Source organism: Phoca vitulina, unplaced genomic scaffold (assembly GCF_004348235.1).
Source record: "Phoca vitulina isolate PV1807 unplaced genomic scaffold, GSC_HSeal_1.0 scaffold78, whole genome shotgun sequence".
Classification (NCBI taxonomy): domain Eukaryota; kingdom Metazoa; phylum Chordata; class Mammalia; order Carnivora; family Phocidae; genus Phoca; species Phoca vitulina.
The window spans coordinates 445,682-458,323 of NW_022589781.1; the positions used below are offsets into that span (position 1 = coordinate 445,682).

The 12,642-nt window shown below is 43.6% G+C and overlaps 1 protein-coding gene across 1 annotated transcript in view; it reads left to right on the top strand.

The window, feature by feature from the left end:
- The first annotated feature begins 3,010 nt into the window (after positions 1 to 3,010).
- ACBD3 (acyl-CoA binding domain containing 3) overlaps positions 3,011 to 12,642 on the top strand; it is a 38,987-nt gene continuing 29,355 nt past the window's right edge. Inside the window, exon 1 of the mRNA XM_032393926.1 lies at positions 3,011 to 3,338. Coding sequence (XP_032249817.1) covers positions 3,062 to 3,338 — 277 coding nt within the window. The 5' untranslated portion in view covers positions 3,011 to 3,061. The remainder of the gene's footprint in view (positions 3,339 to 12,642) is intronic.

The following is a 12,642-nucleotide window of genomic DNA, read 5'->3' on the forward strand; positions in this document are numbered from 1 at the left end:
AGTGTCCTAGACTCTTGCTATTTCAAATGTCTACAGACAGCTGCAGCCCAGGAGGCTTATTAGAAATGCCTCCCTTCTGACTCCCTTCTGAGTCCAAATGTGCAGTTTAACAAGCCATTCAGGTGATTAGCCTGCATGTCAAAGTTTGACCTCTTGTTCTAGTGAATGTCTGGAACTCACTTCCCATAATGAGTAATTAAAGGGAAGTTATATTCCCTAATCTTTTTAAGCTCACTAATAGCAACTACCTGCAAGACGGTTCTTGATGGCTCAAGTAGGGAGAGGTTTAAATGTTTGATACAAAGGATGTGCCGAGGGGCGCCTGGGTGGCTCAGTCATTAAGCGTCTGCCTTCGGCTCAGGTCATGGTCCCAGGGTCCTGGAATCGAGCCCCGCATCGGGCTCCCTGCTCGGCGGGAAGCCTGCTTCTCCCTCTCCCACTCCCCCTGCTTGTGTTCCCTCTCTCTCTGTCTCTTTCTGTCAAATAAAATAAAATCTTAAAACAACAACAACAACAACAACAAAACCAAAGGATGTGCTGATTTTTCAAGTCCCCTATAACTAAAAGCAGGTTTACCGTAAATTAATGAAGCTTGTTTCAGAGCTGTCCCGTACACAGGTCCTTCCAAGGCCTTTGGAAGAGCCCTAGCAGTATATTCACCTGGTCCAAAGTTTCTGTAAAAGTGTCTAAAGTAAGATATTTAAACCCACTGTCTCTTTGCCTTCTGACTTCCGTGACTCCTCTTGTGTTTGATGCTTCAGGAATGGCCAAGGGCTTTTTTGAGATCTGGCTAAGGGGACAATGATCAATTAAAGGACACATTTTTCTTTTAAGATTTATTTATTTTGGAGAGAGAGCGAGAGCACAGGGGGAGGGAGGAGCAGAGGGGGAGAGAGAGAGAGTCTTGAGCAGACTCCATGCTGAGCACAGAGCCCAACACAGAGCTCCCATGACTCTGAGATCATGACCTGAGCCAAAACCAAGAGTTGGATGCTTAACCAGCTGTGCCACCCAGGCGCCCGGAGGACGCGATACGTTTAACTGGGGCTTAGCGGCATGCACTTACGTGATTTGCAGTCATTTCCGCGTACTGTTAAATCATCGCCGTCCGTGGGTGGAGGAATGGCTTTCTGAAATACACCTACTGCCCATTATGCCAACTCAGCCAGCAATCATGTCACAAAGGCACAGGGCCAGAGGGCAAAGGAGCTCTGTGATGCCCAGCCCGGAAAATACATGGGTGGTGGAGGGGGAAACAAGATGTGAAAGAAAAGGAGAAACTAGTCCATAGAAAATCCTCCCAACCATCAAGAGTAAAAAATGGTAAGTGGCAGAATCAAGTCTCTCAATGCCTAACCTAAAATGGAGATTCTCACATAAGTAATGTCATATATGCAACTGTAGTGTACCAGGCTTATGTTTGTTTGTATGTGAATCATGCAAAATGGAATATATTATGATTCTTGCGTTTATGGGACACAAATTTGTAATTCAGTGAGTCTGTAGGTAAAGTCACATGTTTTATTGATCTTAATGGGAGCAGACAGATCTTGTTCTGAAAACCACTGGGGATCGAGTAAAAACCATACAGGAAATTGCCATGGAAGTAGCCAAACAGCCCTAAAATACTATAGCTCATATGTGAAAGCAACCTGATACAGGTTGTTCCAAACTTGACAATAATCTTTTAAAAAGTACACACTAGAGGCGCCTGGATGGCTCAGTCGTTAAGCGTCTGCCTTCGGCTCAGGTCATGATCCTGGGTCCTGGGTTGTGGGATCCAGTCTGGGAAGCCTGCTTCTCCCTCCCCCACTCCCCCTGCTTGTGTTCCCTCTCTCGCTGTCTCTCTCTCTGTCAAATAAATAAATTCTTAAAAGAAAAAAAAAAAGGAACACACTAAGAACCCTAATGAGTTGTAAAAAGAACACACTAAGAACACTAAAGAGTTGTGAAGCTGAAACATAAACAATAAAAAATTTTTGAGCACCATGCTGAAAAGAACACTGACCTTCCTCTTTTCTTTATAGAAAAACATTACAAAATGTCGTAGGAAAATGATTAAAAGTATGCAGCCAAAAAAAAAAAGCATGCAGCTAAAAAGCGTGGGAAAAAATGACCATAAATGGTGCCCATAGTCTAGACAGACAGGTAAGATATACGCAATGCTGTCAAGGGCAGTTTCGATCTTCTAAACAAAATAATTGTGTTTCTGGACTTTTGGACACCCTGTAGAAGCGTGTCAGGAAGTTAATAAATGCTTTACCATTGTGTGTGTGACGCTTGTGGCTTTTTTTAACTTTTCAAAGTGTCATTTGTGATTTCTCATTCTAAGTGTATTTATGCGAATAATTTGGGGTGTTTTTCTTTTTTAAGTAAGCTCCAAGGCGGGACTTGAACTCAGGACCCTGAGACCAAGACCCGAACTGAGATCAAGAATCACGAGTGGGTAGCTTAACCAACTAAGCCACCCAAGCGCTCCCGGTGTATTTTTTTTTCTTACTGGGGTTCCCACAAATTGTATGGTTCCTGCAAAACCAGGGTCTGCCGATTTAAAACAGCCGCAGAGAAGCAAACGATTTCTCCACAGCCTCAGCTTCCTCTTAAAAAAAAGTCATTCGCCCAGCATTTCCGCAGCGCTGCAGTGAAGATCAAGGTCAAGTGGGGGGTCAGGTTCCGGGAAGTCCACGACCCCACAAACGGGAAGGGTCTCGGCCTCCAGCGTACGGCGCCTGCCCAGTCACCCCGGCCCCGCCGCGACCCCCGGCCCCGCGGGCCCCGCCCCGCCGCGACCGCCGCAGGTGGGGGACTGGGGAGGGGAAAAGGGGAGAGGGCGACGCTCGCGGGCGGACGCGGGCAGGAGGGGCGGGGCCGGGGGGGCGGGGCGGGTCCCGCGGGGCTGGGGGTCGCGGAGGGGCGGGGCGCGAGCCTCAGCCCCTCTCCCGGAGCCGGAGAGCCTCATCAGCGGCGGAAGTTCCGGCGTCGGTAAGTGGAGGTCAGAGGTCAGCAGGAAGTCGATACGTGGCCGCCGCCTGTCCCCGCCGAGGAGGCGCAGCAGCCGGAGATGGCGGCGGTGCTGAACGCAGAGCGACTCGAGGTCTCCGTCGACGGCCTCACGCTGAGCCCGGACCCGGAGGAGCGGCCCAGCGCAGAGGGCGCTCCGCTGGTACCGCCGCCGCCCTCGCCGCCCGGGGCGGGCCGGGGGCCGGGCGCCGCGGGGAAGCAGCCGGATCCCGGGGAGGCGGCGGCCGGGGGCGCGGCGGAGGAAGCGCGGCGGCTGGAGCAGCGCTGGGGCTTCGGCCTGGAGGAGCTGTACGGCCTGGCGCTGCGCTTCTTCAAAGGTGAGCCGCCCCGGCCCCACCCCCGCCTCGGCCGCCCCGGCGAGTCCGACCCGGGCGGTGGCCCGAGCGTGACCGGGCCAGTCCCCTCCTCGCCCGCCCCGGCCGCGGCGACCGGAACAAGCTCCGTCCTTGGGGGTCCCCGAAGTTTGTCACCACCCGCTGGGCCACTGGGTCACACCCCTGAAGGGCCTGGAACCTCAGTATAGCAGTCCGAGTCCTGCCTCCCCGAGGATACCAGGACGTTTTACCCAATTTAGCTTCTCGGGTTTCCATGGCCGGGGTGGAAGAATGAGTCTTTTCTCTCCCAGAGGATGCCGTTCTGGGATGACTTTTTGTATGGGTTTGTTTGTTTGTTTACTGTCGCATTCCTTTTCTTGTTTCCTGTGGCTTGGCACATCAGACTCCACCGATTTTTACCCCTTTTCCGGGAAGGAAGAAATCTTCCCGTAGGTTATGTTCACTCCCTTTCCAGCCATTCTGGGGGAACCGTAAACTCGGGATAGGACTTGCTCACCTGGCAGTTTCGATGTGGCCGAGAGGAGGAAGTATTAAGCTAATAGGTCCCCTGTGGCTAATTAGCCTCCAAAGGGAAGGGATGCCCACTATGTTCTAGTAACTTCTAGATGGTTAAAATTGTCCCTTGGAAGCAATGTGCAAGAGTAAATTCTCAATTAAGGCCTAAAGGTACCCTCTCTGTTTCTCGCAGAGTTAATTGTAAAATGTCTCTTGTCTTAGAGCACGATTGTGGTGTGGATTTTTTGTGGGTTTTTTTTTTTTTTAATTGGGTGATTCACTGGTGGTGATACCAGTCACATGATCTTTTCAGTGGGAAAGACTGATGAGAGGCCCGTTACTTTGATTCTTAGAGATATTTAGATCTTGAGGGGCAGATCTTCGGCAGAATGAAACTTTAAAAGTGGTTGCTAGGTTTTGTATACATTCCAGAACAGCATATTTGTGACACTTTTCCCAGAGGGAGTTCCTTTTGGAGTGCAGTACATACTTGAGTAACTGAAGTTGTGTAGTTCATTGTACTGATAACGTGCAAAAGTTATTTGTTCTCTGCTGAAATAACTGTGCAAACTAATGAAAGTCTTTTATAAATTTTCCAGAACATTTGATTATTCCACATTCATTGTATTTTTTATTAAAAAGTTTACCCTTGAGATATTCGTTGTCATTGGACAGGGAGTTCAGCCCTCTGTGCACTGGCCAGCTTGGGGAATTGGTAATGGCTAATGGGTGTTAGATCACTTGACCCTTAGGTCACTGGCTGGAATTTAGTGTTTCCTGTGGTGGTGATATATTACCACTTATATAAAAATCTGGTGTTTCTTATACAATTTGTATAACTACATTTTACTTCATACTTTTATTCTTGGAACTTACTTTCCCAGTGTTCAGGAAGATTAAAGTATATAGTAGCACAAAGGTATCTAAGAATAGAAAAAGACCCACTTTTAATCCTAGCTTTTGCCACATGACTAACAAAAAAGTAAAGGTCATTTTATCTTCTGAGCTTGTCTTACTTGAAAGTGGTAATATTTTCTTTGAAAGATTAAAACACTGTATAATGTATGGTGAATTTAGTATTGCTTTGGGAGTCAGGAGGCCCTGGATTCTATTAACCATGTAAACTCCTGGATAACTAACTTTTCTCTTCCAAACTCTGTTTCCAGGTGTGTGTGTGTGTGTGTGTGTGTGTGTGTAGAGCAGCTAGGTTAGATGAAATTTGATGTCTCAGGTTTAAGATTTGGTCTCAAGCTAACATTATTTTAACATGTTTGTTGAGTAGTAGGAGTCCTTGGGGAACCTGTAATTGGGGTGCCTAGTTATCAGTGACCTTAGAGAAAAAAGCTGCATTAATAGGTATGGTTCATTCACTTCCTAAGTTAAGCTCTCAAAGCAATATTCAAATACTTAAAAGGAGAAATAGCAGTGTAGCAATTAAAGCTACGTTTCTGCATGGATCATTACATAGTTGGCATGATGAGGCTATCAGGATAAGAGACTACTAAGGGCGGGGGGGAGGGGCGTGTCATTATGGAAAGTAGGTGAGTCAAGTGTTGCTGCTTTTGTTTTAATGTATAAATTTTCCCAGTGCAATACTTGACATTTTTATCAGTTTTGTAAGGATTTCTAATAGATCACTATTTTGTGGTTTTTTGTACCAGAATCTCAGCAAGAATCAGAAATGACATTAAATTTTATCTTCCTCTGTGGAATAAATATGAGTCTCGAAAGCATGGCTATCCATCGAAAATAACTTGGATTGGGAATCACGAACCCTGTTTTTCATTCCATCCCAGTCACAGCGGTCACAGGCCAGTGATTGAACCCATTATGTCAACTACCTACTCTCTTTAATTTTATGCAGGTAAAAATAAAATAGTAGATGAAAATATGGATGAATGTAAGTTACCATTCTTACTGTCCAAGCTTCAGGTATTATTGGGGCACCAGGCTGGCTCATTGGGTAGAGCATGTGGCTCTTTTTTTTTTTAAGATTTTATTTATTTGAGAGAGAGCGAGCGAGTGAGCGCACAAGCAGGGGGATCAGCAGGCAGAGGGAGAGGGAGAAGCAGGCTCCCCACCGAGCAGGGAGCGTGTTGCGGGACTCGATCCCAGGACCCTGGGATCATGACCCGATCCGAACGCAGATGCTTAACCAACTGAACCACCCAGGCGCCTGAGCGTGTGGCTCTTGATCTCGGGGTTGTGAGTTCAAGCCCCATAATGGGTGTAGAAATTACCTAAATAAGATTTAAATAAATAAATCTCAAACATTGTTGAATCCTTATTATGGATACAGTTTTATGTTAGATTACCACTGTAAAGGAGTAGTACGTTCCCTTTTGCTGTTAAGGAGCTTAGGGTCCAAAAGAGGAGTTAAAGACCCAATGACAGTCGCAATAGAGTGTGAAGGATGGAAGGGGCAGATGCGGGGGGAGAGGGGGAATGGACGACCAAGAGCCCTGAAAGGACAAGGCGTGTGTCGGGAAATGGCAAATAGGAAGCCGTGTGATAGAGCTGGAAAGGCACGTTGGTGTCAGTTCTGCGGAGGGACTTGAATGCCATTGTAAATAGCCTTTTTGTTAGTGACAGTGAAGAACCATTGAAGGTTTTTACAGGGCGGAGCCAAGTTGCCCGATTCTAGCTTAGCAAGCTTCAGCGGGTATTCTCAGCTCTTTGGGTAAGGGCTGTATTGGTTGGCTTTATTGTAGCCTTTATACTTCTTGGATAGAGCTAACCTGAGGAGTTGTATTTTGGCTTTTAGAGTCGTTGGGGGTGAATGTTTCCTTTTCTAATATTTTATTTCCTCATCACATGAAGCTGTTAGATGGTTGCATTAATTTAAAATTCCAGAGTATTAATTAGCCCCAGTTGTTGAGCCGATGTTCACTCTGTGTCAGGTACTGCTTTGAAATAATATAATGTATAATATGCATTATTCTGTGTAGTCCTCCACAGACCTTCTAGTGAGGACGTTGTTCTGGTTTCTTAGTAAAGGAACTTGATCCAGGTCCCTCGGTTATTAGTAAGAGGCAGGGTTGATTTTCTGATTCCAAAGAGGTCTTCCCACTACAGGAGATGACAAGTGAATAGAAACCCTGCTTTATCTGATGGTATTCTGAGCGAGATACTTAGAATTACTACCCTGTTGCCTTATCACATTTTGGAACTTTTAATTTATTTTTTGTTTTATTCTTTAAAAAAAGATTTTATTTATTTATTTATTTGAGAGAGAGCACGAAGGGGGTGGGGAGAGGCAGAGGGAGAGGCAGGCTCCCTGCTGAGCAGGGAGCCTGGATTCGGGGCTTGATCCCAGGACCCAGAGATCATGACCTGAGCCGAAGGCAGACACTCAACCGACTGAGCCACCCAGGCGCCCCCTCTTTTTGGAACTTTTAAAATATATTTGCTTGGAAATATTAAGGGCTAATGGAAAGATTCCTATTGTTTTTTACACATGATCACTTTATCGAGTCTCTTGAGATATCTGGAGGAGTGAAGTGTGAGAGAACCATCTACTCTGAATTCCTACATGATATTGCTCTCAGGTTTGAAATTTTGGACGTAATGGGGCGGAAATTGCCTCCAAAAGACTGAAGTAAATGTGCTCATCAAAATATTGACATGCTAAATCCCACTGCTACTAATAATACAATATTAGATCTTTTGGGAGGCCCGCATTTAGCTAGTGTAATGATTTTTTTTAACTCTTGTAAATTGAAAATGGATGTGTTAATTCATTGGGGATTGAAAAACGGACTCAATTGTCTTTCTTTCACTGGAATACTTTCCTTCATACACTATTTGGTGCGGAGTATAAATTCAAATAGGAAAGGAAAAATGCTTCTTTCCCTTTATTTTCAAAATAATGAGTTGTTTCTCTAGCAGCCTTAACAGGTGACAGGTTTTTTTATTGTCATTATGTACTAATGCTTTTAAACGTATTTGGTTTTTTTTAAGCTCTTACCGATGCTCAGTACCATCTTTAGCAAGTGGGAGCCTTGTCAGATTGGCTCTTAAGTTCCTTTGACATGACTGGTAATTTTTCATAGCTTCCTTGCTATCTGGTATGATGAGATATTCCAGGTTGTTCTTATACATTTCCTGCTTCAGCAGGAATCAGCCATTTGTCCAAGGAGACATGGTTCCCGTTAGTGGGAAACAGCATTTGAAGAGATATAATCTGGGTGATGGGAGTGGGTGCTCATTGCTGCTGGATTGGTCATCATTTCTAGGCCTTTTCAGTAGACAGATAAAGGGTGTGTGTGTGTGAGAGAGAGAGAGGAGTATTTTTGAGTATATGATACATAAAAGCTGTAGTTGAATTTGGAGGAACTTAAGTCTTGGACTCAGAGTCTTTCTGGACTTGTTAATGCGTTTCTGCTAGCAGCGCTGGTGATTATACTCAGTAGTACACTCAGCTGTGTTACTGGTCACACAGAGGCCATCAGGCGGATGGGCCGAAATGGTTCTGTTTCCTTTTGTTACCTTTAGGCATATGCATTTACAACAACATGTAGGAATGGCCCCATTAATGTTTAAAAAAAAAAGTACAGCTGTAATTTATATGTATGTATAATTAGTGTGTGCCTCCTGGACTTCAGTGGTCTGACCTCAGATAATTTCAAGGTTAATTATTACCATCGACCATCTGTTAAATTTTGAGTTTATTTTTTCCTTCTTTTTTATTGTCTTTACCTTAAGACATAAGTGTGTAATAGTATAGGAGGACGCATAGACCCAAGAGACAATTGTAAAAAAGAAATTGTAACCACTAGGGGCACCTGAGTGGCTCAGTCAGTTAAGCATCAGACTCTTGATATCAGCTCAGGTCTTGATCTCAGGGTCATGAGATCGAGCCCCACGTTGGGCCCTGTGCCCAGTGTGGAGTCTGCTTGTCCCTCTCCCTCCCCGCCGCTTGCGTGCTTGCTCTCACTCTCCTAAAATAAATAAAACCTTTTTTAAAAACCCCGAACCAAGAAAAAGAAGAAATTACAGCCACGAAGTATAGTAATACCTCGGGGTGGGGGAGATAAAAAAAAAAAAAAAGAATAGTAATACCTCTCAAGCATCTGATTTTTTAATTTGCTAGTTCATATTAAATTTGAGCTGAACTAAAGTTTTCATATGAAGACTGGATTCGAGGATATGGTTATACACGTGTGTATATATTTGTGTGTGTGTTTAATGTAAGTGATTTTAACATTCGCCGGAGGCCTCCTGTTTGTTTAATACACATTCAGAAAAGTACACAGGTGATAGGTGTATAGCATGATGAACTTCCACAAAGTGTACATACTCTGGTAACCAACACCCAGAAGGAGATAATGTTTATAGTAGTTTCCCCCTTATCCGCGGTTTAGCTCTCCCTGGTGGTCAGCTGCATTCAGGAAGCAGGTGATCCTCCCCTGACGGGGCGGCGGAAGGTCAATAGTAGCCTAGCGCCGCGTCATCCTCCGGCGTCCTTCATCTCACATCATCTTGTCCATCATGTAAGCATTTTATCATCTCCTGCCGTCGTAAGGGTGAGGACAGGACAGTAAGATATCTTAAGAGAGACCACGTTCACTTACCTTTTATTACAGGGTATTAATTATTCTTGTTGTTATTGTCTTACTGTGCCTAGTTTTATAAATTAAGCTTTATCATAGATATATACATATAGGAAAAAGCATACTTTATATATAGGGTTTGGTACTATTCACAGTTTCAGGCATCCACGGTAGGCCTTGGAATGTATCCCTCGTGGATAAGGGAGGACTGTGGTACTTTCCTCTGTTCACTAAATGAGGTCTACTCTGGCTCAGTATTTAGGAAGTTGAGCTCGGTAGTCAACACTGTCTCGGGTCCTTTTCCTAGTTCTGCCACTCAGTTTCTTTAATTCCGTGCCTTCCTTTACTCAGGGGTTGTTGTGAGAGTTACAGGGAATTATATATATAAATTCTTAGCCGAGTGCCTGGGGGCAGTTGATATTCTGTGGCTGCTTGTGTTGTTAAAGAGGAAAGATTACCGAGAATTTATTACGGGTTTGTTGAATTAATTGGGAGAAGTCAGCTTTTATTAAGCACTTAGTACATGCTAGGCCAGAGTGTTTCATAGTCATTGACTCAGAAATACTGCATCGTGTTATACTTTCTTACAAGTAATAGAAGAATTTATCAGTCACGTTTTTCTCAATCCAACATAGAGGAGATGTGATTTTAATTTTAGTATTTCTAAAAGATGGATTTTACTCAAAGTATATTATTTGGGAGTCAGCAGTGTGCTCGGGCTGCGGAAGAAAACACATTTGGTCTTAGGCTGGTTTGGCGGAAATACCGTGTCTAAGATGAGGGAGGAGAGAGATGGTCCTGCTCTCCTCTGCACAGATCAGACAATCCCTGGATAATGCTTTTAGTTTGAGGCATCATCCTGTGGGGTTAAAGACAAATGGAGCTGGTCTAGTAGAGAGCAACTTGTCCGGGTGTGGGACTTCGGATCCCTGCTGTCATTACCATGATGGCTGCTCCGTGCTTGGTGCGGGCGCTCTACCAGGACTTTTCTAACCCTCACAAGAACCTTAAGGGGAAGGTAACCTCCATTTTATTGGTTAAATAAGTAGTCCCTATTATGTACATAGCAGAGTGGGGATGTAAATGCAGGTCTTCGGGAGGGGCGAGGGAATGAGCTATGGATGTTCAGCCCAGAGAGTATAGAACTTGGGGCAACCATGACAGGTATTTTGTGGCTTTTGAGGTCTTATCGGTTAAATGTGTTTTACTTAATGCTGAGGACCGGAAATAGACACTGTGGATGGAAATGTGAGACGTGAAGTCAGAATAAAGAACTAAAAATCACAGCCATGCAGAGGATGGAATAGAATGCTCTGGGACACTGAGTTCCCATCCCTGGACCTGCTCAAGCATGAGGTAGCAATTGCAAGGTGGGTAGGCTTCCTCTTTCTTAATCTTTTTTGTCTCTGCTACAGGTTTTTTCTTTCTGGTTACCATGAGGCTTATGTAGAATAGTTTATAGTTATATTAGGTTAAACTGGTAACTTCCACAGCATACAGAAACTGTACTTTTCCCTCTCTCATACATTAGGTTACTGATGTTGTCATATGCATCTTTTTTATACTGTGTGTCCAGTAACAGATTGCTGTAGGCCAAGTGGATCTGCAGAGGGGATTTGAACTTTGGTTATGCAATTCAGTCACTGATGGTGAATATCCTCTCCAACTCATAGATTGTACAGTTTCATTTCATGAAATAAAGGCTAGAAGGGACGTTGAAATACTTTGTTACATCCTCTACCTTCATCTCCAGAGAGAAGAGAAAAATAAGATTTCTGGTGTGAGACTAATAATCCTTTGTATAATTAATTTCAGGTGGGGACTTAATGTTACTCTTTCAGAGCTTTGGGCTTGGTAACTGTGATTATAATACTATTATCCAATTATGCTGCCTTATTAGAACTGTAAAGTTAAGTACTAATGAACTTAATAAGAACATAATTTAGAAGCCATTTATATGTTTAGTTGCTTGGGAAAATGTGTTTTGTGGATTGCATTCGTTTCCTAATATCAGTGTAACAAGTCACCACAAATTTAGTGGCTTAAAACAGCACATACTGTCTTATAGTTCTGGAGGTCAAAAGTTCAAAATGGGTCTCCCCAGAATTTCAGGGTATTAGTCCATTGTTTTCTAGCTTTCAGTCTTCATACTCTTAAGATGTCTGTAGTCTTTCTTATTCCCGGTCCTGTGTATGTCACCTGTTTTTCTTCCTAGAAGTTTTTAGAATTTTTCTTATCTCCAGTGTCCAGGAATTTCTGTTATTACCTTTCAGTTTATGTAAGTTTTTGAATGATTATGTTCATCGTTTGATAGTCCTTTTAGTGTCTAAACTGCATCCTTCATTTCTGGGAAATTTTCTTGTATTATTTCATCATAAATTCCCCTCTTTTTTTCCTCTCTTCACACTCTGATACTGTTAATACTAGGTATTGGATCTTCTGGCTTGAACTTCTAATTCTGTTATCTTTTCCATCTTTGTCTTTTAGGAGATAGTCTCAACTCTATTTTCCAACCTGTGAAAGATTTTTAAAAATTTATTTTTACATTTTTCATTTCCAAGAGTTTTTACTGTCTAAATTGTCTTTCTTTCTGGTACCTTGTTTTGCTTAATGGACACATCAGCTTATGTCTCTGAGGATATTAAATACAAATTTAGTTTTGTTTTATTTTAAAATTTTCTTTTGGGGGGGCCTGGGTGGCTCAGTAGGTTGGGCGTCTGACTCTTAGTTTTTGCTCGGGTCATGATCTCAGGGTCGTGGAATTCAGCCCCGAATCAGGCTCCACACTCAGCGTGAGGTCTGCTTGAAATTCTCTCTCCTTCTGCCCCTCCTGCGCTTGCACATGCGGTCTCTCTCACTCTCTCAAATAAATAAAATCTTTAAATTTTTCTTTTAGACTTTTTTCCCATGTTGGAAGCTTTCTTGAATGTCGGGTAATACTTGGATATTCATTCAAAAAAACGGTAAGGCACTGAGCAGCTAATTGTAACCTTGAGCAGAAGCCTTTACTGTTGGGTGAAGAGGCAGAGGTTTCATAGGGGAACCCTCAAACGTTAGTATCTTTCAAATCAGTAACTGTAGGTTTTTTCTTTGGGGCCAGTTTCCCCTGCAAATACTCCCCTCTCCTTCCTGGGATGTATGAACTTAGTTGTCAGCATTTAGGAACCAGGCAGGAGAAGGGAGGGTGGCTGGAGTTGTTTACCATTTACTAGGGAAACTTCTGTTTCTCTGTTTTTAGT